Below are 25,665 nucleotides of genomic sequence, written 5' to 3' on the forward strand. Positions count from 1 at the left end.
GTCAGCTTGTTCGTGTTGGAACATGGCTGGTGATGAGGTCAGCTCCTCATTCCGTCCAGTGATGATGATGATGATGATGATGATGAGATGTGTTGATGAAGGAAAACATGAGAAAAAACCTGGCGTGTGCCACAAATGTTTGCTTTGAGCCTGTGAGTGTCAGCAGGTTGCTGTCGCCATCACGCTGTTGCCATGGACGCCGTCAGTGATGGAGATCCTCCCATCAAACCAAAGCGGCCTGCAGAAAACCTTCAACATGCTGCGAACGCATCATGTGACCCACGAACCTACACAAACACTATTAACACATGTCCTCTGATGATTGACAGCTGTGGTAACAGGAAGTGTTTTACTCTGTGTGGGCGGCTTCAGGAGCTCCTGAGAGTTTTAACTTCTGATTCTTCTAACACCAAACATCCCATCATCTAAAAACAGGAGCTCTTTGTTTTTATAGGGGAAAAAAAAAGAATTTTAATGACGTGATGTTCCTCGTGTATCGTCACAGAGATGAAATGCTGCCTTGTTTTTGTTTGTTTTTTTAAAATGTGTGAAGCATCGGGTCCAAACGTTTCTGAGTGTTTACACAAAAAGAATCATTAGCAGCAGATGAAGAAAACATCCAGATGTGATGCTGTGACATCCAGATGTGATGAATGCTGTAACATGCTGATGTGACGCTGTAACATTTCATGTGAACATAATCTAATAGTAGTGAAGCTGGACTGAAGTGTGTTTATTTCGCTCTCTGATCAGTGTACATGATTCCTGCTGATGATTTCTACATGACTCCTTATCAAGCTAATCTGCTGCTCTGTGTTTTTATTCCATTGATCCTGTTGGAATTTTATTTGTCTTGTTTTTTTATGTTTTTATTTTGAACTGCTTCTTATCAATAACCAGTTATCACGTAGAGCTATTCAAGCAAGTCGAATGAGTCAGTGCAGATATTTAATCACATTTATATTTTTTAATTATTATTATTAGCCTTGAACACTGAAGTTAAGACTCAAGAGATGACATACTGAGAGAAAAGTGACAGCAGACAGCAGGTGAAGAAACCTTCAAAGTTTTAAGATGAATTAAAGGATACATTTGAAATCATTTGAAGAGTTTGAGCCCATTCTGTGTGAAGCTGGACGGACCGGGTCAGGGTCTGGAGTGGACCTGTTTTGGCTGAATAACAATAGAACATAGGAATCAAGAGAGAAACATGAAGGCAGTGTGATAAATGGACAGAAAATAAATTCCTTTTAAGAAGACAACGTTATTGTTTATATTATTTCAATCTCACAATCATTTAAAAACTTTATAAACTACATCTATCAATCAAAGACAAAAACACGTTACTGTGCTGATCAATAATTTGTTTGGTTACAGTGTAGTGATGATGTAATGATCATCAACTGTCTCATAAATTAAACTGCCGCGATTATTTCAAATTTCAAGGACTTTTAATTTGGAGTGTTTTTAACGAGCAGAGTACGTCACTTCCTGTGGAGGGAATTTAACCCGGAAGAGGGTGTAGTCTTCCTGAGTTGGGAGTTGGCTGTTTGAGGAAGCGGCGAAGAGCAGAACCAGAACCCAGGCTGACAGTGACCAGGACCCGAGACCACCACCAGGACAGCGACAACTACAGACCAAAGTCCGTGCACCGGCTCTGAAAGACCCCGACCCGCAGTTTGTAAAACTTTATTTAGTTCGTAACAGCTCCGCTCCGCTAGCCGCTAACAGCTAACAGATAGCCGCCTGCTAATCGGGAAGTGACGGTGGTTGGTCTAGTCGGGCTCGAGCCTCAGGTGTGTTTTCTTCAGAGAACTCAGGCAAGTGCGAAGGCTCGCGCAGGTACACCTCCACCATCTATGCTAACGCTCAGCTTTGCTAACGTGCTAGCAGGGCGGTGGTCCGCTGCTAGCGTCGGATGCTAACATGCTAACTCAGAACGACAGCACGAACGATTTAATAAATGATCAATACCTGGTAAAACACAGGAGGCTCTGTTGGCGGGAGTCTGACATGTACTTTGATGTAAATGCCTAAAAGCGAAATCTGTTGACTTTCAACTTTCAGAAAAGTAAAGTTTATAAAAGTATTTAAAGAAACAAAAATAAAGATAAATTCACAGAACTATTACAGCAGTAAATGTCACTTTAAAATGTTATCCTGACGGCTACTGTAATAGTTCAATCAATCAGTGCTGATCAGTTTTATTTCAGTCAGGTAGCTGATCAGGCCTGTCATTAACCCACGCTTTTACAAACCTGGTGTAAGTATTAGAACAGATCAGACGGTGTTTGTAGAGTTGAAAAAAAAGTTGTGTTTACTAAAACTGATAACTCTACTGCGAGGTGAGCTGATGGAGGCATATCCTCTGAGTTGTTCAGGAAAAAGAATTAGTGGATTTCATCATCGTGAGTCAGAGATTTCTCCTGAATGTTCGTGCCCTCAGGGGGCACTTGTGAAAACTCGTCAATGAACACAATATCACTGCATTCACACATGAGGGTGAAACTGTAACGAGGAGCAGGGAAGAACACCGCTGAGGTGAAGTCATGGTTGTTCCATCCTCAGGGCTCAAGAGGAGGGACACACTGACGGATCATTTAGTCTCTAAATTGTCAATAAATCCAGAATGCTGTCTGAAATAAACAAACAAACATCTGTTGTCTGCAGGAAAAGAAATACAAAAATGAGTGGAGGAATGAACAGCATCGAGGCAGTGAAGAAGAAGATCAAAGTGCTGCAGGACCAGGCGGAGGACGCCGAGGAGCGAGCCGAGAGGCTACAGAAGGAGGTGGAGAAAGAGAAGAGGGTTAGAGAGGAGGTATGCACACCACACCCACACAGCTGTGCAGATCAAAGAGGAGGGTCTGTAGCCTCTGGTAGATTCTGTCAGGTTCTTTGTTTCAGGTTGTGGCAGATGCCATAAATACCTGAAGAACGTCTGTAACGCTCTGCGGTGCAGGGATGTCAGCGCTGAGGTGTCAGGCTGTGGCTCTGTGTGTGTGTATATATAAACATTACACAACAGCAAACATCGACACGAACAAGGGGGACAAATGTATGTTTATGTAGGAAATCACACAAATAGGATTCATTTTAAAAAGTCTTTCATTAGATGAAAAACATTGTTTGATGGTGGAGTTCCTCTTTTACTCTGAGTGCAGTCTTACAGTAATAACTGTAATGTTGTGTAAGCTTCTGCCAGCAGCAGCGGCTTCGACACTCTACACACTGCAGCATACGGCAGCGAAGTGTATCAGCGCAGGACACGTTGTGAGATAAGGACACATGCAGCCTGTGATAACACACACACAGTCTCTAAGGCCCCGTTCACACTGGAGAAAGTCATTCCAGCTAGAGTAGGATTGAGTCCAGACAGCCTTTAAGCTGGATGCGTTCAGACCTATTTTCAAATCTGGCTAGCACACAGTTGTGTCCGCACTCAATCCGGCTTCATCCAGCATGTTTGCTGTCCTCCAAACCACTACGTGGCGCCTCGTAATATACAGAGTCCGTTCAGGCCGCGGTAGGACCGTGCATGCGTCGTGTGGTTTTTTGTCCCGTGAACCAGAAGTAGCATGTCGCTAGCCGGATTCGCTCGCCACATTTGCGTTCACACCTGAGCCACATTTGAGCCAATCTGACTAGATCCACCCACAAGAGGTGGATCTAGTCGGACTGAAATCAAACTGGATTCTGCCAAATTCGAGGTGTTCACACTCAGAAAAGACACATCTGGATAGGCCCGAATCCCGCTTTAGCCAGATTTTTTCCCCCAGTGTGAACGGGGTAATAGTGTGTCTACATGAGGACACTGCAACTCTCAAAGACAGCTCCACACAGTGACAGGAACGCCCTTTGCTGATTGTCTATGATAACCTATCATACAGATCTGATTCATATATTGATATACATGCTTTGAGCAGCAGCCTCTGAACAACAGAATCTATCAATCTATTGATCAACTTGAGCTGCTGATCTGATCAGAAAAAGTCCTGATGTCAGACGGCACCTTTTATCAGCATCATATTGACCCGTTATGATGCACATGGATCAGTTCACCGCCTGCGTGTGAGATCTTGTGTCCCATGTCTGTGTCTTGCAGGCGGAAGGTGAGGTGACATCTCTGGGTCGTCGTCTGCAGCTCAGTGAGGAAAATCTGGACCGGGTTCAGGAGAGACTGGCCACTGCCCTGCGCAAACTGGATGAGGTGGAGAAGGTTGCCGACGAGAGCGAGAGGTCAGCGTGTGCTCGCACTAAAACACTAAAACCTTTGAGAGGAAAAGCTGGAATGTAAAGTGCAGCTTCAGAGAGGAAGGAGACACATTGTCCATTTAAACCCATTCTGTTTTCTGTCTCCCACCAGAGGGATGAAGGTGATCGAGAACAGAGCTCTGAAGGATGAGGAGAAGATGGAGCTGCTCGAGGTTCAGCTGAGGGAGGCCAAGCAGATCGCCGAGGAGGCCGACCGCAAATATGAGGAGGTGCGGTAGCTCTGCCGGATTAGAATGGAGGCTTTTTTATTTACCGGTTGCCATGGTGAATCTTTGTATCAGTGCTTTTCTCACTGCCCACGCATGTGCTTCACTGAGGAGTGAACACACTGCGGTCCGTCTGTGGGAGCCGCACTGAATATATTCAAGTGATTTAAAGGACTTCACTAGTGCTGCAGGTCACATGATGTTCGTGTTTGATTGACAGGTGGCTCGGAAACTGGTGATGGTGGAAGGAGAAATGGAACGAGCTGAAGACAGAGCCGAGCAGTCGGAGAGGTTCAACACACACACACACACACACCTCATACAATGTCACACACACACACCCCTTCATGTGTAACTGCAGGAAGGCGCCGCTCTGCCCCCACTCTCAGACTCACATATGTTCTGACCACATGTGTCAGATGATGTCACTGCTTCACTAACAACACCTTAATCTTACTGCATCCAACTTTTTTCTTGCTGTCTGTTTCCATGGAAACACGTCGCTGCTGCATGTCCTGCTACCCGTCTCTCTCTCTCTCTCTCTCCGCCCGTCTGTCTCTCCGCATGTCTAACAGTAAGGTGCGGAGGTTGGAGGAGCAGCTGAGGAGTTTCGACCAATCACTGAAGAGCCTGCAGGCATCTGGGGACAAGGTACTTAAGGGCACCTGATCTCCCACCTACCATCAGTGTTAGGTAGTGGAGCTTCTCCTCCTGACCTCCTGCTGCCTCCATGACCTCTGACCTTTATCTGCTGCTTCAGCTCCTCCTCCTCCTCCTCCTGCTGCTTCTTTGTGCATGACTTTACCTGCTGCAGGCCCTGAATAACGCCTGCTGCCAAATAACACACCGCACCTGACAAAGTAACACCTGACGCTGTGTAACACACCAGACGTGACGCCAAATAACATGCTACACGTAGCGCCTGACTCCAAATAACATGCTACATGTGACGCCGGGTAACATCAAACTCCACATAAGATAAAGAGAAGCTTTAATGGGAAATTGTGTTATAGCATACAGTAGTAGTAAAATAGGATAAGAGAAATAATATGCAGTGTAAAGTATCAAATAACACGCTACTCCTGACACCAAATAACACCCATGCTAAATAACATACTGCACCTGACACCAAGTAACGCCTGATGCCAAACATGCAGCCCCTGTTTGATGCAGTGTGTCCTTTGTGATGTGACCTTTGACCTGCAGTAAGTGTCGCGTGTTGGAGGAGGAGCTGAAAACAGTCTTCACTAGTTCAAAGTCTCTGGAGGCCCAGGCTGAGAAGGTAGGAGGAGAGGAGGAGGAGGAGGAAGGATCCGGTTTCAGATTTCCAGAGTGCAGTTGTTGGTGTAAAATTTCCTCCACTCATACAGCAAGACCTCTGATTGGCTGCTGTGTCTCTTACAGTACTCTCACAAGGAGGACAGGTATGAAGAGGAGATCAAGAACCTGAGCAGCAAACTGAAGGAGGTGAGGAGCCCATTCAGATATTCCTGTTCACCTGGAAGCCTGCTGACTTCCTGTTACTAACCTGCTGACTTCCTGTTACTAACCTGCTGACGTCCTGTTACTGACCTGCTGACGTCCTGTTACTGACCTGCTGACGTCCTGTTACTGACCTGCTGACGTCCTGTTACTAACCTGCTGACGTCCTGTTACTAACCTGCTGACGTCCTGTTACTGACCTGCTGGCGTCCTGTCACTGACCTGCTGACTTCCTGTCACTAACCTGCTGACTTCCTGTCACTCACCTGCTGACTTCCTGTTACTAACCTGCTGACTTCCTGTCACTAACCTGCTGACTTCCTGTGCTCCAGGCTGAGACCAGAGCTGAGTATGCAGAGCGTTCTGTGGCCAAACTGGAGAAGACCATCGATGACCTGGAAGGTGAGACGAGTTTCAGTCAGAAGGGTTAATAATAAGGGTTAAATATGAAGAGTCGCTCACTCATCTGTGTGTGTTTCCAGACGCCCTGACTTCAGCCAGGAATGCCAACATGGAGCTCCAGACCACTCTGAATCAGACCATGGAGGAGCTGAACTCCTGCTGAGCATCTTCTTCCTCCTCCCCTCTCGCACTGCTCCTCCCCTCTGTCCCTCACCTCCTGACAGGTGGGCGTCAGGAAACTCTGTGGCCAAAATATTGTGCTTCTGCTGAACCTCCTCTAATACGCTGATACTCCTCTTCCTCCTCCTCCTTCTCCTCCTCATGGTTGGATGTGTGGAGGTGACATCCTGCCAAACTCTGTGGCCAAATCATTCCTCCCCCTTTCACCTCCCCTGCTGCCTGCTTGTTGGAGGTCAGGAGACATAGTAACCCAAACATTCCTCCTCCCTGCTCCTCTGCGCCCTCTGGCACTGCTCCTCCTCTCCTGTGGATGTGAGGGAGGCGTTCCCTCCTCCCTCCTTCGTTCTTCCTGCTTTCACACATTCCTTCTTTAAACATTTGGAGTGTTGCATTATTGTACCCCCCCCCCCCCCCCTCCTCCTCAGTATTAGGGAGGCCGGACACGGAGCAGCTGGGAACCTGTTTTGTCTATAAGGGAGTTTAACAGTGACTTACAGCCACCCCCTCGTTAGCTACTAATGATGACTAATTGTCTTAACGGTTTGTTGTTAGTTTACTTTGCCACAATAAATATTGATTGCTTGATTGATTAGAGCCATCGTTCCTGTTGGCTATTGTTATTTTCTTCCTAACGAATTGATTTGATTTAGCCAATCTTAGTGAGGCATTCCACTGCCAAATAAGGTAAACCAGGGGCCAATCAGATGCCAGAACACACCCCCCCCCCCCCCCCCACCCACATTCCTGCAGGTGACCTTTGACCTGGTGACACAATAATTAAAGTTTAAAGATGTTTTTACCTGAAAGGCAGATGATGTCATCATTGTGCCAACATCAGTGCTCATTGTAATAAATCATGACAGGATTTTATAAAATAAAAGCACCGTCACTGGTTTGTAGACCCAAGCAGACTCTGGTCTCATTGATTTATCTTGATTGATTGATTGATTATTAGAAGCTGGTGGAGGTGAGGTGTCTGTTTCATTGATGAGTTTTGCTGCTGTTTGTGCTCAGCGGGTTTGGACTCTGGTGTGGCGGCTGGCACCTGGCTCACACCGACTAAAAACAGGAAGTGATGTCACAACAACACGCTATGCTAAAAACTGAACAGAGAAGACATGGAGGTTTGATCTGGTTGGCACCAGGTTTCCCAACATGCAGGATTGTTGCACATCATGTGACTGTTAAACTGTCAGTGTGACGGCTGAGAGAACGACGACTAAAGGATCATTTTATTTTTAATTTGCTATAAAACACTTCTTTAGTTTGTGTGAACTCAGAATAAAACTTACATTTAATGCATTTTCAAGGCAGCAGCAGTTAAACATGGAATCTGTTTTACCTGTGTGGGTCAGAATGACGCCACCTGCTGGTCACTGCCTGCAAGCTGCTGCTGAAATCCTGACATGACCAGCGGACAGAATCACACACACAGAGCTGCACCGTGGCTTTTAACTGTAAGACGAGTTTTATGTAGTTACACATGATCACGGTGCACTCCATCACCCATCAGCCTTTGCTCCCAGTGGTGATGTCACCAGGCTGAGTGCCGTGGACGCATCACTTCTGATCCACATGTTGGTCTGTTGCGACCTGATGCTGACACTGAAAGCCATCATTCAGGTCTTATTAGCAGGATTATTGATCGATGATGGGGCGGCTTCCAGGGCTAGGTCCAGGATCGGCCGCAGCTGCTCGTCCAATGACAGGGCGTCAACGTCGTTAGTGATGATCCAATCAAATTCAACACCGCTGTCCAGCCCGCACTCTGACTCTGCATCATCCACACCTGAGAGAGAGACAGGTGGACACACACACATCTGAGAGAGAGACAGGTGGACACTGACACATCTGAGAGACAGACAGGTGGACACACACCCACACACACATCAGAGAGAGACAGGTGGACACTGACACATCTGAGAGACAGACAGGTGGACACACACACACACACACATCTGAGAGACAGACAGGTGGACACTGACACATCTGAGAGAGAGACAGGTGGACACACACACACATCTGTGAGACAGACAGGTGGACACACACCCACACACACATCAGAGAGAGACAGGTGGACACTGACACATCTGAGAGAGACAGGTGGACACTGACACATCTGTGAGACAGACAGGTGGACACTGACACATCTGTGAGACAGACAGGTGGACACTGACACATCTGTGAGACAGACAGGTGGACACACACCCACACACACATCAGAGAGAGACAGGTGGACACTGACACATCTGAGAGACAGACAGGTGGACACACACCCACATCTGAGAGACAGACAGGTGGACACACACCCACATCTGAGAGACAGACAGGTGGACACACACACAGAGAGAGACAGGTGGACGCTGACACATCAGAGAGAGACAGGTGGACACACACACACATCTGTGAGACAGACAGGTGGACACACACCCACACACACATCAGAGAGAGACAGGTGGACACTGACACATCTGAGAGAGACAGGTGGACACTGACACATCTGAGAGAGACAGGTGGACACTGACACATCTGTGAGACAGACAGGTGGACACTGACACATCTGTGAGACAGACAGGTGGACACACACCCACACACACATCAGAGAGAGACAGGTGGACACTGACACATCTGAGAGACAGACAGGTGGACACACACCCACATCTGAGAGACAGACAGGTGGACACACACACATCAGAGAGAGACAGGTGGACACTGACACATCAGAGAGAGAGACAGGTGGACACACACCCACATCAGAGAGAGAGACAGGTGGACACACACCCACATCAGAGAGAGAGACAGGTGGACACTGACACATCAGAGAGACAGACAGGTGAACACACAAACATCTGAGAGACAGACAGGTGGACACTGAGCGGGACAGCTGACAGTCTACGGGCTGTCTGACCTGCGGTGAAGCTCCACCCCCTTCCTCTCCGGGTTTCTTCCGAGCTTTGAACTCTGACGCTTCGAGTCTGTTGAGGAAACTCGGTCCAGAACCACTGCAGGTCCGACAGGCGCCGCGCGTCACTCACCACCTGACGAATCACAGAGTAGAGAGTTTATCAGGTGCCCCCGACATCCAAGAGACGAAGCTCAGCTGCAGACCTACCCACACCGGCTGCCATGCTCCTCTGACCGCTAGGCGACAGAAGAACCCGGGGTCCTGGTTCCGGCGGGTCTCACCCCAGCGAATCATATCCGCCCGGTACTGCTCCTTATAAGGACCAGGACCCAGCAGCTGGTCCAGGTCCAGACCGTGCTCCTGCGTGCCCAGCAGAACTCAGTAACCATGGTAACAGGAGGCGGCGGATGAGCGGGTGTGTCTTACCTGAGCGTACCGCTGCTTCAGCGGTCCAGACAGGCGCAGGACGCAGCAGACCTCCGAACCCAAACTACAGAGGAGCAAACAGGTGAAACAGCACGTTCACAGGCGGCCTAGTGACGTCAGCTAGCAGGTAGACGCTGCTAACCGACGTCACAACAATAAGGTTACAGACTGACTGTCAGAAGGTACCGCGTCTGGATGAGGTCGGTCACATAGTCTTTCCCGGACTTCCGCTTTCCGCTAAAAACCAGAATCAGCCCTGGTCTAGAGACTCGATCCTCCATCTGTCATCGATAATCACTCATCAGTTCACTGATGATCGATCAGCCGCTTCTTTATACCTCACTGTGTTCCGCCTGTCGAACCATACCCGGCCGATACCGTAACTGTCCGAGCAAACAGGTAGAACTTCAAAATGTATCAGTTGGAGGACGGTTATCAGATCAGTGATCAATAAGTAATCAATCAGAAAGTGATCTGATGTGGATCCAGTGATATGTGACGTTTGTTTGAAGACAGCATCAAAATGTAAAAGCGGAGTTTTTTTTTCCGCGCAAGACACTTTAGCAACATTACGGTAACACGTGATCATGGTTGGATTTGGACTAAACCATTAGAGGAGGGGTGTTCACGAGTGTGTGTAAACGGAGCATTATGTAAATATGTCTGTAAATTCAGGTTTGTAAACATATCAATCAATGTTGTTATTTAATTATTTATGTATTTATTCATTTATTTATATTATGTCGTGAATTTAAGGTAAAAATCTTACCTGACCCGGAGTCAGTATAAAGTTTGTATGTGCGTTTCCTCGGCCCCTGTTTTTTCTCTGTTTTTGTTTGATCCACTCAAAACTCATCAGACTCTCAGCAAGATGGCAGCAGGTCTGTTTTGGAGGAAAGTGGAGTTTGTGGGAGCAGGAAAGTCTTCAGTTCTGCGGGTAAGAAACTAAACTCACTCATTAAAAACGTAAAAACAACAATCTCTGCATAATGACGTGTTTTAAAACATCAGAGAAAAGGAGCGACACTCTCCAAATGATCAATGCATCATCGATCATCCTTCTGCACGCGGAGTCAGGGAGGCTGAGCACCAACATGTTTATTGTTTATTGTTATTTGCAAATTAATTGAATAAATAAATAAATCCCAGTTTGACCTTTCCCCCAGTTTTAACACACCCCCCCTCGCGTGCATGCGCAGAGGCAGCACCTGGGTCACGAGCACCGATTACAATGATCGAAGTTTCTGCAGGATTTAAACAGACTGAAAAAAACTGAGTAATCAATACAAATATTAGATTTTCTGACACTAAAGTAAAGCTGACTCATTGATCTGTTTCTTGGTTTAAGTTTATTGTTAAGTTTTATCGATGTGTCTGGATTGATTGATCCTTTGCCTAAGAAAATAATCAGCAGATTTATTGATGAGGTCATCATTTATTAGTCCCCCACAGGAGAGATTCTCATTGATCCTCATTGACTGATCATTTAATGATGCTCCAATCATACCTGTGGCTCTGTTGATCAGGTTCTGGGTTTCAGCTCACAGACCGCACAGTAAGGACACACGAGCACACAGCTGAACACGTTATTGATCGTGTGTGTTTTCTCTCAGTCATGGTTCCACGGGTCCGCAGGCCTCCAGTCTGGTTCTCAGTCAGGGTTCTTCCCTCCGGTTGAAGGCGCCATGCTGCCAAAAGGAAGCTTCGACAACAAAGTGGCCTTCATCACAGGTGGGGGGACGGGTCTGGGCCGCGCCATGACCACCACCCTGTCACAGCTGGGAGCCCAGTGTGTCATTGCCAGCAGGTCAGAGGTCACCTGACGGCTTCCTCCGCCCCTGTTAAATATAATCCTGATCCAGTCTGTTTGTCGTTCAGGAAGCTGGACGTCCTGCAGCAGACAGCTGAAGAGATCAGCAGCCAGACTGGAAACAAGGTGACACCAGAACCAGGCTGACCCCAGCTCTGCTGCTCTGACCTGGACTTACCTAAAGCCCCTGTCTCTTTGTCCTCAGGTCCATGCGGTCCAGTGTGATGTCAAAGATCCTCAGGCCGTGTCTCAGTGTGTGGACCAGATGGAGTCTCTGACTGGACTTCCTGATGTAACTACACACACCCTCTCACGCCTGTATTTCTGTAAGCTGTCTCATCACAGTGTGCAGACAGCACAATGTGATGAGACACATCGCCTGATCACCTGATTGGTCCAGGTGATCATCAACAACGCAGCAGGAAACTTCGTCTGTCCATCAGAAGGTCTGTCGCCAAACGCCTGGAGGGCCATCACCGACATTGTCCTGAACGGGACGGCGTTTGTCACCCTGGAGCTGGGAAAGAGGCTGATCCAGAAGCAGAAAGGTGGGCGATCCAGGACCAGAAAGATAATCCAGAGTCAGGCTGGTTCAGAGAGCCAGACGTTGTTGTTGTTTATGTTTGTTCAGGTGCGTCCTTCCTGGCAATCACCACCATCTACGCTGAGTCTGGTTCTGGTTTCGTGGTTCCGAGTGCGTCGGCGAAGGCCGGAGTCGATGCGCTCTACAAGTCAGTCTCTCCTTCAACCATCGACATGCATGAAATGCTGAACTCGTGATCAGACCGATGTCACCATGTCAGGCGGTCGCCATGGTAACTGTGTTCACCTCTGTCTCAGGTCTCTGGCTGCAGAGTGGGGGCGTTACGGCCACAGGTTCAACATTATCCAGCCAGGACCAATCAAAACAAAGGTAGCAGTCACCTGACCGCAGCTGCTCGATGTGTCTCTGTTGTTTACGTTCGTGTTGTGTTTGCGGTGTTCAGGGAGCGTTCAGTCGTCTGGACCCGACCGGAGTCTTCGAGAAGGAAATGATCGGTCGCATCCCGGTGGGTCGGCTCGGAAGGCCGGCTGAGATCGCAAACCTGGCAGCTTACATCAGCAGCGACTTCGCCACCTGGATGTCTGGAGCTGTGAGTCCACCATGACCCCGATCCAAAGTTCAGACCGTTCCTCTGGTCCAGAGTTCAGCAGATCAGTGTGTCTGTGTCTCTTTTTAGGTCATCCGGTTTGACGGGGGAGAGTATGTGTGGATGGCCGGAGAGTTTAACCACCTGTGCTGTGTGAGTGTCCCCCTGAAGCGGTTCCCTCAGAAACGTGTCCCTCAGAAACGTGTCCCTCAGAAACGTGTCCCCTCAGAAACGTGTCCCTCAGAAACGTGTCCCCTCAGAAACGTGTCCCCCTGAAGCGGTTCACTCTGAAACGTGTCCCCCTGAAGCGGTTCCCTCAGAAACGTGTCCCCCTCACTGAGTTCTGACACTTCATCTCCTTCTGTTGCAGGTGACTCCAGAGCAGTGGAAGACCATGGAGGCGATGATCAGGAGCACTAAAGGATCGTAAAGGACTTCTCATTGGACCTCAGCCACCAATCAGAATGCTTAATGCAGAGGACCCGCCCCCTGACCTGGTCATGAAACCTGACTCTGTTATGTGACTGCACATGCTCAGTGTAATACATGTTTTTCATAGAATTAAAATGATGATTGTTTTGAACACGCTCGATCAATCAGGATCTTTTTACCTCAAACAACTTCCTGATGGAAAAGAAAAGAAAAGACGACACTTCTGAGAGTTTTATTGTGAAGGGACGGCGGCTCAGTGAGGACGCTGTGTTTACAGGCATCATCAGCAGGTTTGATGCGTTCAGGTGTTTCCGGTGACAGTTCCTAATGAGTCCTCTCGGTCAGGTGTGTGTGTGCACTGATGTGTGTGTTGTCGGTGTCAGTGTGTGTTGATGCTCTGCTGCTGGCAGCGAGTGATCAGCTTGGTGACGATTTTCTGCAGAACCTCTGCCCTCATCTTACAGATCTCCAGAACCTCCTCGTGGTTCACCTTCTCCTCCCGGCTGTAGTCCAGAGACACCTGCAGCACCGCGCACACACACACACACACAGTAACATCGTGTCACACAGGAACGTCACACTGACTTTGTTGTGGTTTTAATAACCGACCTTGTTGGTGATGAGCGACAGTCCGAGCACTCTGAGTCCACAGTGTTTGGCCACCGTCACCTCAGGAACCATGCTCATACCTGAAAGCACAGAGGAGGTCACGTGGAGGCCGTCGCTCCCTCCTGTCCTGTCCTACTGTCCGTCTTTGGTGCTGTCTTACCCACAGAGTCACAGCCCAGGACCTGCAGCATTCTGGCCTCGGCGATGGTTTCGAAGTTGGGGCCGCTCACCATGCAGTACACGCCCTCTCTGATGAAGTCACTGCAGCCCAGCTCAACGCCGACGTCCAGCACCAGTCCCCTCAGATCTTTACTGTGCGCATCCGACATGGAGGGGAACCGGATCCCAAACCTGCAGACGGAGACGCATTAGGCAGCCTGTCTTCAGGGACCGTCCAGTCACAGCAGACGTCTGGTGTCTCACCTCTCGTCGTTGGGTCCACACAGCGGGTGTTGTCCAGCAAACCCCGGCAGGTTGATGTGGTCTTTGATGATCATGATGTCGCCAACCTTAAAGTCTGGACAGATTCCTCCGGAGGCGTTGGTCACCAGCATTAACTCCACCCCCATCAGCTTAAAGATCCTCACAGGGAACGTCACCTGAGACGGACAGACGGATGAACATGAGACACTGTTTGTCCCAGAAGACATTATCATCAGTCAGCTGGACCCACCTGACAGAGGGAGTACCCTTCATACAGGTGGAAGTGTCCCTGCATGAAGACACAGGGAGTGTCCTCGATCATCCCGAACACCAGGCGGCCTTCATGACCTGGGACTGAGGAGGGAGGTCACCGAGGTTACCGAGGCAACCAAGAAAAAAAGAAACAGCAGGTTCAGCCTCAAACTGTCAGGTCTGATGGACGGGGACGGGTGGGACCCACTCACCTGTGCTGACGGGGAAGTGGGGGATGTCCTGGTACTTGAACGTCTGTTTGTTGGCAGCTCCGTCAGCCAGCAGGCCGAGTCCGGACCCACAGATCACCGCCACCTTCGGACGGTGGCTCGTCTGGTTCAGCAGCCACTCGGTGGTCAGTTTGTAGTCCTCGAAGGAGCAACAGCTGACAGGGAGACACACAATAAACACACTAACTGGACCGTGTCCCAAGTCCGCCCCCTTTTCAGACAGACGAGCTAAAAGTCCAGAAAGCAGCGTCTGTGTTTCTACACTCACTCTTCAAACTCTGCACTAGACGCCACGAATCCACTGATAAAATCATTTCTTTTCTTTAAAGTAAATAAACGGTTAAATCCGCTGTGACAGACGGACAGAGGCGGATCATGGCTGCTGTGGATCAGGAGGAGGTGATGATTAACAGACACCAGCCGCAAGACGCAAAAAGAAAAATGTGACGACGGCAGAAACTGTGAAAATCTGAGTTTAACTGCAGGCCGAAGATCAACAGGCAGAAAGTCAGCCGACATGGAAACAAGGGTTCTGACTAAATATAAATATATAAATACCAATACCAAAAAGAGAAATGTGTGAGAATAAAAAAAAGAATCTGGTCCAAGATCAGACAATAATCAGAATCTAAAACTCACCAGGTTCCTTTGGTGTGCATCCTCGAGCAGCACAGACGACGGCAGAAGAAGAAGAAGAAGAGGAAGGAGCAGCCACACAGTGAGCGCGTCCTCTCCTCTGATTGGCTGATTCCTGCTCTGTAAACACAGACGAGGTTATTGACTGAGTGTGTCTGCGACCTTTGACCTGTGCAGTTTGCGCAGTCAAGGGTTAAAGTTCTGCAGGTGGAACCAACATCTGATGTTATTCTTTTTTTTTAAAACCACAAATCTAAAGTAAAACATTAATGTAGTGTTATTTAGAGACCGACCACTGTGAGGCGCTGTCACTGAGCGCTGCTCACATGATCAGCAGAAACACAGCAGCTGATGTCCAACACAATGTGGAAGATTAAAGAGGAGGACACAAGAGAATGGACAGAATGATACACAGAGAGGAGGACACAGGGGAGGACATGAAGGAGGACATTAAGGAGGACATGGTGGAGGACATGAAGGAGGACATGAAGGAGGACATGCTGGGGGACATGAAGGAGGACATGAAGGAGGACATGGTGGAGGACATGAAGGAGGACATAAAGGATGACATGAAGGAGGACATGAAGGAGGACATGGTGGAGGACATGAAGGAGGACATAAAGGACGACATGAAGGACGACATGAAGGAGGACATGGTGGAGGACATGAAGGAGGACATAAAGGACGACATGAAGGAGGACAGGAAGGAGGACATAAAGGACGACATGAAGGAGGACATGAAGGAAGACATGGTGGAGGACATGAAGGAGGACATGGTGGACATGTGCTGCTCTGTGGCTCCTTGCCTTGGTTTTGGGGATGTTTTGGTGCCATTTAGTGCCCGTTTAGGACGTTATACCTTTGACAGTCTGCTGTAGCGCTTTGTGTCTGCTACTGGACTCAAGGATTGTGTTTTTGAAGATGTTTTGCTGCTCAGAGCCTCCACAGAGCCTGTGTGAGTGGTAGCACTCCTGCAGAGGTCCGCTGAAGCAGACGAGGCACCTCGTCAGGCCCATGTGAAGAAGAAGAAACAGCCCATCATGTATGTCCAGCACACACAACAGAAAGAAATTAGTTCCAGAGGGACCCAAACTAAGCAGGATGTCAGATCCAGACAAAGGACCTTGGACCTGTTTGCTGAGTGATGTAAGAAGAACAGGTTGAAGTATTTAGAATTTAGTTTTGGTTTGTTTTTTGTTGTCTGTCCCTCTCAGGCTCCAGTAGGTGGCGGTAATGCACCTGAGAGTGGGAGGCCACCCGCCATTAAACTAGAAGAAGAAGAAGACGAGGCAGCAGCGTTTGGAACAGAAGAAGAAGAAGAAGAAGAAGAAGAAGAGTCGCTTCCTGTGCAAGGTGACACATATTTACTCCACACAGGTATTAAGCGCTGTTTGCTCTGTCTCACTGTGTATTTTCTTTATTTCTTCCTTTTCTGTCTGTCGGAGTGGAGGGAGTTAGCTAACTAGCAGTTTATGCTAGCAGTGATTTAGCAGACGTTTAGCTAGGTTGTTAGCTGATAGCTAAACTCTGCAGGTTTATCACGGTAAACAGCTGAGATCCACAGACTCTGTTCACCTTCTTCATTTGATTGTAGCTGAGTGCAGATGTTTTATTCGTGTTGGGCTTTACAAAGTTCAGGACGTGTTTGTTAAGCTGCTATCCACAGGCTGGACACCAATGAATAACTGACAGATGGCTTCATTCAGAGGTCTAAAGTGGAGGCTCGGTGAATGAAAACTATATTAAATCAGGCAGAACGTGCATTTCAGAGCGAGTTGCTTTTTATTTTTTATTGCTCTGCTCTTCCTGGTTTTGAGCACGTTGTTTGTTCCTGTTGGTGTTTTCCTGTTTCCCGATCATGTCCATGTTTCTTATGCACATATTAACATGTGTTTGGTGACCGCCGGATGTCACGATGTGCTGACAGTAGCTGCTTTACAAACCTGCCTGTTCCTCTGTGCTTCTCCTAGGCGGTCTGCTGCCACAGCCTCTGATGCTTCCCGGTCTCCTCCGCTGTGCTCGTCCCATCTCCACCCGCCTCGCCTTCATCCGGCCTTTGGCCCACTTCAGACCACACATGGACCCGGACCCCAGCCGGCCCGTGGAGAGGTCGATTAGAACCAAACTCACCAACACGCTCCAGCCAGACCACCTAGAGGTCCACAATGAGAGCCACATGCACGCCGTGCCTCCTGGTTCTGAATCCCATTTCCGTGTCCTGGTTGTCAGCTCCCGGTTCGAGGGTCTGCCGCTTATACAGCGGCACCGCCTGGTCAATGAAACGCTGAAGGAGGAGCTGAGTAGCTGCGTTCATGCACTGGCGATCCAGGCAAAGACTCCCGAGCAGTGGGGGAGTAACCCCGCGCTGGCTAAGAGTCCACCCTGCATGGGCGGCTCCAGAGGGGATCACACGGTGGAGGAGAAACTGAAGGGCGGCCGAGAGTGAAGTGCCGGACTGTGGAGCTGCTGCTGCTGGACTGAAATGTGCAGAACGCAGGTGAATGTTTGAGGAGTGTAAAGAAACGAGTTTCACAGTGGAGGAGAAACACTAATGTTACTGTGGGAATCGCACATGTTGGTGTTTAGTGTGTCACCATGATGAAGGCCCAGTATTCTTATTAATATTTCATTTCTGACATTAAAGACAGATCCGGAGTTTGGATGAAATGCTGTAAATGGGTAGAACATTTATTCAGTGTTTATTGATGCTTTGCACAGCCCCCCCCCCCCCCACCAGCCCAGCTGCAGTGTTCCATCAGGACCCAGGTGAGCTGTGAGACACAAACACCCCACGAAAACAGACAGAAACATAAACCGGAGTACAAAGAATGTGGACAGTTAAAGCCTGATGAACGAATCCACACACACAGTTGTAGTAATGACTGTGTGTCACAAGAGGGCGCCCAACACAAGGCAGTATGTCCTTAATGAAGCCGGCTGTGAGTGCACTCCTCACTGTGTGTGTTGGGAGCTGATTACTGACCAATGATCATCAATAAAGAAGAATCAGAACAGATGAATTCTAATATGAGTGCTGTCCTACTGTAACCTCCTCGTTTGTTCATCACATGTCGGTGTACGTTGATGGATTAATCGTGGACCATTAATCAATAATGCAAACAGCTCCAGTAGGCTGCAGTGTTAAGATTCACACCTTTATAGATCTGACTGCTCATGGCGTCCATTGACTTTTGCTGACATAGTGCTGTCAGCACTGCGGCTCACCACACGAGGGCAGCAGGCGCACAAATGAACCCACAAGAAAACGTGTCTTCATTCTTACCTTTAGAGAAAAATATCAATTATTTCAATTAATCCGACACAAAATGAGTTTCTGTTTCAGTAGTAGAAGCATTTTTGACCAAAAGGAAGAAACACCAGCGATCAACATGAAAACATTTAACATTTAAGACTTCTCCAACCTCCAGGTTTGCTCCACAGCCCTCCTCATGCTGTATTAATGTGTTTTTCATAGAATTTTTTAATAATAGTTTGTTTGTTAAATAGTCAAAAAACACAGACTGAGAGGGGGGGGGGGCGCTTCAGGACAGAAACGGAAAATAATGTCTTCTAATCTGAGTCTGAACCACCGCAGGACAGAAGTACAACATGTTCTGTAGTCTGTTCTCAGAATAACACTTCACTGTGTGTGTGTGTGCATCTATTTTTGTAGAGTCTTGTATGTGTCAGTGCGAAGGTCTTCTTGTCCTTAACCCTGATGACGGCTGAGCGTCTGTCCTCGGCCCGGCCTGTGTGACCTGATGACAGCAGGATCTGTCTTTCTTCTGTCAGAGGTTTCCTTCAGATATTCTTTTATGTGGCGGTTATTGCGGAGCAGACTCTCCGTGCTTTGCGGCGGAGCTGTCGGAGGTTATTGTTGGCTCATGGGGACAGGCCTGCGGTGGAATGCGGTGTCACCTCGAGGTGATGCGTGTCGTCTTCTACAATCATCCTCCGCCTGGAATTGACAGCCTGTCAGACCTCACAAAGGGCTGCGGTGAGGAGGGTGAACAACTGGTGTCACTGGTTTGGAAAAAGGAAAACAGTAATACAACCACTTTATGACCCCCGCTCGTCCATTAGAGCCCGAGGGTGATGGGAGGGGTGGGGGCAGGCGGCGCCCGGGGACCTGCAGACTGTCTCTGGCCGGTAGATTTATGTGTCACCGTTCCAGGTGCTGTTATGATGGAGAGGGGAAAGTCATCCGGGATGATGAGGGGGAGTGCAGGGACTTGTCTCGCTCTTTAAAGGCCGGCCTGTTTTACATGTGTGAGTAGTACATCACCTGTTGGGTGGTGGCAGGTATACAGCAAAATTACAGGCTGCTCAGTCCAGCTCCGCGCAGGGTGACGTGTTTTGGCCAGAGGTGAAACTGTCAGCGCTCCGATTGAGACGCCGCAGATCGTCACACACTTCTTACCTTGGATCTAAATGTTTAGCTGCTCTCTGCACACGTGAAGTGATAAAGTGAAGATTTATTCTGTCCTGTGTCACTGCACAGCTGAAAGATGCTAATTTACATAAAACCACACACACACACTGCAGACAGGTGAGAGGAGGTCATTTAGTAAAACATTCTTATTTTAAATCATCATTTTTAGTTTTATTTCCGATGTATTCAGACTCTCTTTGTCCGTGGTTTGTGCTGCTGATTCTCACAGAGCTGAGCCACCAGGACTCCAGCAGTGATGGATCTGTCTCTGGTCCCTGGTCTGGCCCGTGTGACACGGAGGGTACAGCGGGTCAGTGGGAACCCACCTTGGCAGCGCTGCCTGTGCGTCAGAGCCCCAGGACAGATGGTGCCAGGCTGGGCTGGGACCCCAGGCAGGGCAGGGTTCCCGCGATGGAGCAGCCGCTGATTTACGCAGCGGCTCCGGACCCCGAGCCGGAGCGCGGGGGGCTCCTTCTGCACAGCTGACCCCTGCTGGTTGCGGGGTCATCCATCGGTAGGAGGGGGTGGTGGTGGTGGTGGTGGGGGGTACGACAAATGGGTGTCTGAGAACGGGTGGTTTGGTGGTCCCAGGGGACCAGCGAGGTGCTCTGGCCCCCCCGGGCAGCTGCAGGATCTGTGCAGCATGTGTGCAGGGAGAGCAGCCTGTTAAACACATTTCAAACCCTCTGCAGTCACTCACTGTCTCTGGACCCGCGTGTCATTCAGAGGACCGACGGGAATCTGGGACACTTCCCACACACAGCTGAATAATTACACTCTGATCATAAGGAGTGATTTCTGCCGGGTGATTAATCTTTAGCTGGTTTCATGCTGTAAAAACACACAGTGGAACTTAAAGTGATGGTAATAGGCTATTAAGGCCTTTTAATTGGAAAGCCCCCCCACCACCACCACCACCTCCACCACCTCCCCCCATAGGCTCCCTCTCCCAGCATACAGCTGACTAATGAAATCAGTGAAAAGCTTCCTTGAAAGGGAAGGACAAAGGCAGAGATAGAGAGGAGACAATATCCTTGTGTGGGAGAATTAGTTACACTCAGTAGTCTAAGTATTCAAAGCAAAAAAAGAGTAGGGGGATTAAGAGGAAAGTCCACACAGGTGGGTTCCTGGGAGGGGGAGGGGGTCACATGACAGGACGTTACCTCGTTTGATAAACAGCAGCCGGGGCCCACAGGAAGGAGGAAGGGAGGTATTTTATAGGCGGAATTAACTGCTTCAGCACATCAGGTATTCATTAGGGTAAATCTCCCAGGTGTGCTGCTGTACATGCAAGTGAAGGCAAACAAGGCGGGGAGCCGGCGAGCAAACAAAGAGTTAAAGATGTCACCTACACACAGTTTATTGGACAGTTACAGAGTTAAATAGAGATAATAATAAACACGTGCAGCGTCTCTGATTCCTGCCATGACTCCTTAGTCTCTCCGGCGTGAGTCGGAAGTGTCGGGTTTAAGATTTGTTTTCAGATCGATATGAAGATAATTCGTCTTCAGGGTTTTATTTATTTTAGAAGTCGGTGCCTGTGGTCATCAGACGTCCCTCCTCCTCCTGCTCGGTAGCAGTGACGGATCAGCTGACAGCTGTGATGATGATGATGATGGTCAGGGGAACATCTGCATCCTCGCAGCCTTTTTTTTTCTGTTAAAGTGTTTTTTGTTCCCTGGCTGCAGCTCAGTCAGTCACATGATCGCAGCAGTAAGTCATGGGAGTTTGTCCTGCGGGGTGTGTGGAAGGCATGGGGCTGGTTAGGCTGGTTTTTGGGGCCAGAGTGCACAGGCCAAGGCCTTAGCCCTGAGCCCCCCCCCCCTCCTCCAGGCACTAACCAGAGGAGTGTGCATGTCAGGACAGATGGGTCGCAGATAAGGCTCCTTCAAGGCCCTCTTTAGGCTCATTACCCACTCTCCAGTCTCCTGCAGCCCTGTGATCTTCCCTCTCCTGAAACTGCATGTGCTTCATTCCTGCCCCCCCTCCCCTCCCCCTTGCTGTCAGTCACAGCAGTTCCTCCGTCAGCCCGTGGCTTCTTCCTCTACCTCACGTTTAAACTGGCTCCATGTTGACCCCCTCTCAGCCTCTCCAGGGTTCCCAGGTACTCATGGCTGATTACGGCAGCAGTGGCTCAGTGGTAGAGCAGGGTTGTCCAATAACCGGAAGGTCGGCGGTTCGACCCCAGCTCCTCCCTAGTCATTGTTGTGTGTCCTTGGGCAAGGCACTTTACCCGCATTGCCTCCAGTGCACTCACTGGTGTATGAATGCGTATGAATGGATCGGCGGTGGTCGGAGAGGCCGTAGGCGCACCTTGGCAGCCACGTCTCTGTCAGTCTCCCCCTGGGGAGCTGTGGCTACCACTGGTAGCTCACCACTGCCACTGTGTGAATGTGGTGTGAAAGAATAATGCATCTCAATGTAAAGCTTTGAGTGCCTGCCCAACAGAGCAGAAAAGCGCAATATAAGACCAATGCATTATTATTATTATTACGTTCACTTAACCCCTCCAGAGTCCTCAGCACCATCTATGATCATGTTTATGCCTGGAGCGGTGAGCATGTCAGCGGATCGTGTTAGCGCTCCCTCCCGTGGGCATCACTCGCTGATGTTTTCAGTTATTCAAACATCAGTGTTCAGAAGATTTTGTGCGATGTGACTGGCAGGTTGTGTAGGAGACGGCAGACCCACACAGCTGCTGTTATAGCTGCTGCGGGGGGACTCTCATAAAGCTGCACTCCAATATGTGTATCATCATAAAACCAGAGAGACAGAACCCACAGATTGATCATGTTTATGGTCCAGCTTCATAAAAAAAAAGGACGATTTGATTAGTGTCAGGTTTTCATGTGCGGTCCCGCTGCACCTGCTGTTCAAACAGGTCGGATGACACACGTGAACGTTTTGACTGAATTAAGGCGCCGGCTGCGTCGCTCTGCACAGGCCGAGGGCGGCGTGTGGATTTTTACTGACTCTCTGTCAGGCAGAGGCCTCGTCTGAAGGATGCACGCCTCCTTGTTCTTTTGTAGTTTGATGCAACATAACCCGAGATTCATGGTGCATCACTTTTATCGCTTACAGGCGCTGCCATGTTGGAAACAGACGCCATCTTGGAACCAGTGTCTGTTCAGTAGACAGAGCGGGCCCCTCCCTCAGCTGTTTGCATGCTGTGGCTGCTCCTCAATGCTACTTGGCTGGGACTGTTTTCAACCGAACAACACCCAGCTAACGTCGGCATACACTGTGCGATTTTCGGTCCGATTTTGACCCGAATTTTGAGTCTTACGATTTTTTTTGGTCGGCCGAATTTCACCTTTGTCGTGCGTCTTTAATCGCACAGTGTACACGGCCTCATGAGAGGCGATTAACATCGCACGGCGATCGGATGATCGGTTGAATTTCTGACATGTTTGATATTTTTGTCGGCCCGTCTGAGTATCGCACGGTTTAAGCAGAGGTACGGCCCGATGCTGAGGCAGCAACAGGCAGCACAGACTGTGACGGACTTTTCCTTTGAAACAGCAACAGCTCCGGGTTCGACATGTTTGATTTCAAGTTTAATGTGATCATCTAAGCACATGAAGTCGTGTGTAGTGTGAACAGTGACGTCGCAGCCGACCATCGCACCGCACAGTGTGAGCACATGCTCCGACATCGCATGCGTTATATTCGTACTGTGTATTGGAAGGAAGCGGCTCCATCCTCTGAGCTCAGCATCACCCTGAAGCAGCAGCAGTGAGCCGGTTTCACCACAACGCCTTTATTTCTGTCTCATGTCGGACATCTTTGAGTCCTGAATTAACCCATAAGTGACACTGAAGGTTTCGTGCCGGGTCAGAGGGGTCAGCCATATGTGAGGCCGGTGAACGCAGCTCCTCCAGATGCACTCGCCAAACTCAGAGGTCCTGTGAGGGCTCCGCTCGGACTTCCAGCGAGCTCGATCTATTGTTCGTCTGTCAGCGGCTCTGTGATATATTCTGTCATATCCTCGTGGACAAAACGCACCCGGCCATTATACGAGCGGGGCCGGTCGCCCTGTGACCACGCCAGCGCGGGGACTGTGGACACCAGGCGGCCTGACCTCAGGGTCTCCTGCTCCTTTGTTTCCACTGACCTCTGTTTCTCTTACCCCCCCTCTGAACCTAAAACCTCTGCGACCCCCCCCCCCCACACACACACACACACACTCTTCACACATAAATAAAGAAACGGGGCCCCTCCAGTTTATTTTATTAGCACTTTGAAAACTGGGCCTTTTACAGGGGAGAGGAGGGAAAATAATAGGAGAGAGCTTTAATTAGGAGAGTTATTAGGACTCTAATAAAACAAGAGGGTCAGGGGGAAGAGCCGGGTCAGCCGGGAGTGTGTGGAGGACTTCTTCGGGTTTGACCCTTCACAGAACAGGGATCTGAGAGAGGAGTGGACTCTGCTGGTTTAGCTGAGCCTCATAGGGCAGTCTGTACACTTCCAGCCGTGTGTGTGTGTGTGTGTGTGTGTGTGTGTGTGTGTGTGTGTGTGTGTTTGCTCAGTGCCAGGTGTGCTGTCTCTCCTCCTTTGTGATCCGCCCATCTGCGGGTTGTCACATGATGGAAGCGCCCCCTCCTGCAATTTCCTCTTTACTCTTCCGACTCCTCCGGTTCTCCTTCTGTCCCCCTTCTCGCATTCCCTCGCCTCCACTTCCTGCCCTCTTCAGCTTTCTCACTGTTTACCAAAACAAACCCTCCTCCTCCTCTTCCTCCTCCTCCTCCTCCTCCCGTCTTCCCTCCTGCACATGCATGTCTTTGTTTGCGCTCGTCTGACTAGAAAATGTTCCCAACTATACAGTGTGAGGCAGGAGTCCTTAAGTGGTGCTCGGCCAGGGAGGTGGAGGTGGAGGTGGTGGTGGTGGTAGTGGTGGTAGTGGGGGCGACTCTGGATACAGGAAAGCAGGAGACGCTCCATCTGCCTCCTCTGGGAGTGAGGGAGGGGTGAGGAAGAGGAGGGGAATCCCCAACGCTCGGCACAAAGAGAACCTGCGCTGTGATCAGTGAAGACTTAATATCATCAGAGGCGAAGCAGGAAGAGGATGAAGAGAGTGAAGTCAAAACCCAGAGATGAGGCCAAATATTCATAAAATAAGAACCGGCAGGTCCAGAGAGAGCTGGACTGAGACAGCACCTCAGAGAGCGGAGAGCAGAGCTTTCAGACAGGATTCAGCCTGAAACGTTAGCACCGATCTGACACACAAGCACAAACACACAGGTGTGTGTGTGTGTGTGTGTGTGTGTGTGTGTGTGTGTGCGCCGCTGGGTGAGATGTAGGTATTATAAGTGGCTTGCTCCAAGATGACCAAGTAGGTCAAGAGAATCAAGGAGGGAGTGAAGGGGCTCACAGAGCTGTGAGGGGAAGGTCAAGCGTGAAATCCCTCCCTCCTCTGCCACTGTGACCCCCCAGGGAGGAGCTCCAGACACGCAGTGAGGCGTGTGTGTGTGTGTATGTGTGTGTGTGTGTGTAGTTGAGTGGATGTGGGTGCACATGTGGCACCTCCTGCAGCCTCTGTGGAGGTGGTATAAGCTTCGACATAATGATGATAACAATGATAATAATGTTTAAACGTATTCAGTAGAGATGAGCAGAGTGGTCACAGTTTTCACCACAGTCAGCGAGCGTTTTGCCACTCAGTGGGTGGAGCCACAGTGACGTCTGCGTCCTGTGATGTCATGTTTGCCGCCTGGTACCGAAGCGGTTTGGCTGTGGATTAACTGGGAGTTTAGGTGGACTGTGATGTTTCCAACATGGCGGCGGTTTGAGCCTCCTCTTCAGACACCTGATGGAAGCGTTCTGTCCATAGAGGTC

The 25,665-nt window shown here is 49.4% G+C and overlaps 5 protein-coding genes across 9 annotated transcripts; 3 read left to right on the forward strand and 2 right to left on the reverse strand.

The window, feature by feature from the left end:
* The first annotated feature begins 1,503 nt into the window (after positions 1-1,503).
* On the forward strand, positions 1,504-7,451 carry LOC114449172 (tropomyosin alpha-4 chain-like). Of its 4 annotated transcripts, none has more exons than XM_028426610.1 (9): positions 1,504-1,820; positions 2,671-2,821; positions 4,106-4,239; positions 4,367-4,484; positions 4,702-4,772; positions 5,688-5,763; positions 5,886-5,948; positions 6,296-6,365; positions 6,446-7,451. In XM_028426610.1, exons 2-9 carry the CDS (start codon positions 2,687-2,689, stop codon positions 6,526-6,528), a joined length of 750 nt encoding a protein of 249 aa, XP_028282411.1. In that variant the 5' UTR covers positions 1,504-1,820; positions 2,671-2,686; the 3' UTR covers positions 6,529-7,451. The 4 variants fall into 4 exon arrangements, with proteins under 4 accessions (XP_028282411.1, XP_028282412.1, XP_028282413.1 ...); XM_028426611.1 differs by having other exon boundaries at positions 1,504-1,796; XM_028426612.1 differs by having other exon boundaries at positions 1,504-1,677.
* Positions 7,452-8,000: 549 nt separating this feature from the next.
* pmvk (phosphomevalonate kinase) lies at positions 8,001-10,249 on the reverse strand. Its single transcript, XM_028426614.1, has 5 exons — positions 10,063-10,249; positions 9,877-9,940; positions 9,658-9,810; positions 9,454-9,583; positions 8,001-8,334 (listed from the first exon to the last, which is right to left on the reverse strand). The coding sequence occupies exons 1-5, from the start codon at positions 10,155-10,157 to the stop codon at positions 8,165-8,167; spliced, it is 612 nt and encodes a 203-aa protein (XP_028282415.1). The 5' UTR covers positions 10,158-10,249; the 3' UTR covers positions 8,001-8,164.
* Positions 10,250-10,666: 417 nt separating this feature from the next.
* decr1 (2,4-dienoyl CoA reductase 1, mitochondrial) lies at positions 10,667-13,399 on the forward strand. Its single transcript, XM_028426607.1, has 10 exons — positions 10,667-10,813; positions 11,490-11,683; positions 11,755-11,812; positions 11,892-11,978; positions 12,087-12,234; positions 12,318-12,417; positions 12,527-12,599; positions 12,673-12,819; positions 12,907-12,969; positions 13,187-13,399. The coding sequence occupies exons 1-10, from the start codon at positions 10,673-10,675 to the stop codon at positions 13,244-13,246; spliced, it is 1,071 nt and encodes a 356-aa protein (XP_028282408.1). The 5' UTR covers positions 10,667-10,672; the 3' UTR covers positions 13,247-13,399.
* Positions 13,400-13,464: 65 nt separating this feature from the next.
* Positions 13,465-15,554, reverse strand: pnp4b (purine nucleoside phosphorylase 4b). Its single transcript, XM_028426609.1, has 7 exons — positions 15,402-15,554; positions 14,745-14,917; positions 14,531-14,634; positions 14,281-14,456; positions 14,018-14,208; positions 13,858-13,937; positions 13,465-13,768 (listed from the first exon to the last, which is right to left on the reverse strand). The coding sequence occupies exons 1-7, from the start codon at positions 15,419-15,421 to the stop codon at positions 13,628-13,630; spliced, it is 885 nt and encodes a 294-aa protein (XP_028282410.1). The 5' UTR covers positions 15,422-15,554; the 3' UTR covers positions 13,465-13,627.
* A 1,124-nt stretch (positions 15,555-16,678) lies between these two features.
* On the forward strand, positions 16,679-18,070 carry bola1 (bolA family member 1). Of its 2 annotated transcripts, none has more exons than XM_028426615.1 (2): positions 16,679-16,775; positions 17,369-18,070. In XM_028426615.1, the coding sequence occupies exon 2, from the start codon at positions 17,392-17,394 to the stop codon at positions 17,842-17,844; it is 453 nt and encodes a 150-aa protein (XP_028282416.1). In that variant the 5' UTR covers positions 16,679-16,775; positions 17,369-17,391; the 3' UTR covers positions 17,845-18,070. The 2 variants fall into 2 exon arrangements, with proteins under 2 accessions (XP_028282416.1, XP_028282417.1); XM_028426616.1 differs by having other exon boundaries at positions 16,683-16,751.
* Positions 18,071-25,665: the final 7,595 nt, after the last annotated feature.

This window comes from Parambassis ranga, chromosome 16, assembly GCF_900634625.1.
Source record: "Parambassis ranga chromosome 16, fParRan2.1, whole genome shotgun sequence".
Lineage (NCBI taxonomy): Eukaryota > Metazoa > Chordata > Actinopteri > Ambassidae > Parambassis > Parambassis ranga.

Coding starts and splice junctions, on each gene's coding strand:
- LOC114449172 (XM_028426610.1), top strand. CDS start 2,687: ATGAGTGGAGGAATGAACAGCATCGAGGCAGTGAAGAAGAAGATCAAA. Junction 2,822..4,105: donor AGAAGAGGGTTAGAGAGGAG/GTATGCACACCA, acceptor TGTGTCTTGCAG/GCGGAAGGTGAGGTGACATC. Junction 4,485..4,701: donor CCGACCGCAAATATGAGGAG/GTGCGGTAGCTC, acceptor TTTGATTGACAG/GTGGCTCGGAAACTGGTGAT.
- pmvk (XM_028426614.1), bottom strand. CDS start 10,157: ATGGAGGATCGAGTCTCTAGACCAGGGCTGATTCTGGTTTTTAGCGGA. Junction 9,941..10,062: donor ACCGACCTCATCCAGACGCG/GTACCTTCTGAC, acceptor GCTCCTCTGTAG/TTTGGGTTCGGAGGTCTGCT. Junction 8,335..9,453: donor GGGGTGGAGCTTCACCGCAG/GTCAGACAGCCC, acceptor TCTCTCTCTCAG/GTGTGGATGATGCAGAGTCA.
- decr1 (XM_028426607.1), top strand. CDS start 10,673: ATGTGCGTTTCCTCGGCCCCTGTTTTTTCTCTGTTTTTGTTTGATCCA. Junction 12,418..12,526: donor GGAGTCGATGCGCTCTACAA/GTCAGTCTCTCC, acceptor CCTCTGTCTCAG/GTCTCTGGCTGCAGAGTGGG. Junction 12,820..12,906: donor CCACCTGGATGTCTGGAGCT/GTGAGTCCACCA, acceptor GTCTCTTTTTAG/GTCATCCGGTTTGACGGGGG.
- pnp4b (XM_028426609.1), bottom strand. CDS start 15,421: ATGCACACCAAAGGAACCTG. Junction 14,457..14,530: donor AAGGGTACTCCCTCTGTCAG/GTGGGTCCAGCT, acceptor TGTCCGTCTCAG/GTGACGTTCCCTGTGAGGAT. Junction 13,938..14,017: donor CCTGGGCTGTGACTCTGTGG/GTAAGACAGCAC, acceptor CTGTGCTTTCAG/GTATGAGCATGGTTCCTGAG.
- bola1 (XM_028426615.1), top strand. CDS start 17,392: ATGCTTCCCGGTCTCCTCCGCTGTGCTCGTCCCATCTCCACCCGCCTC.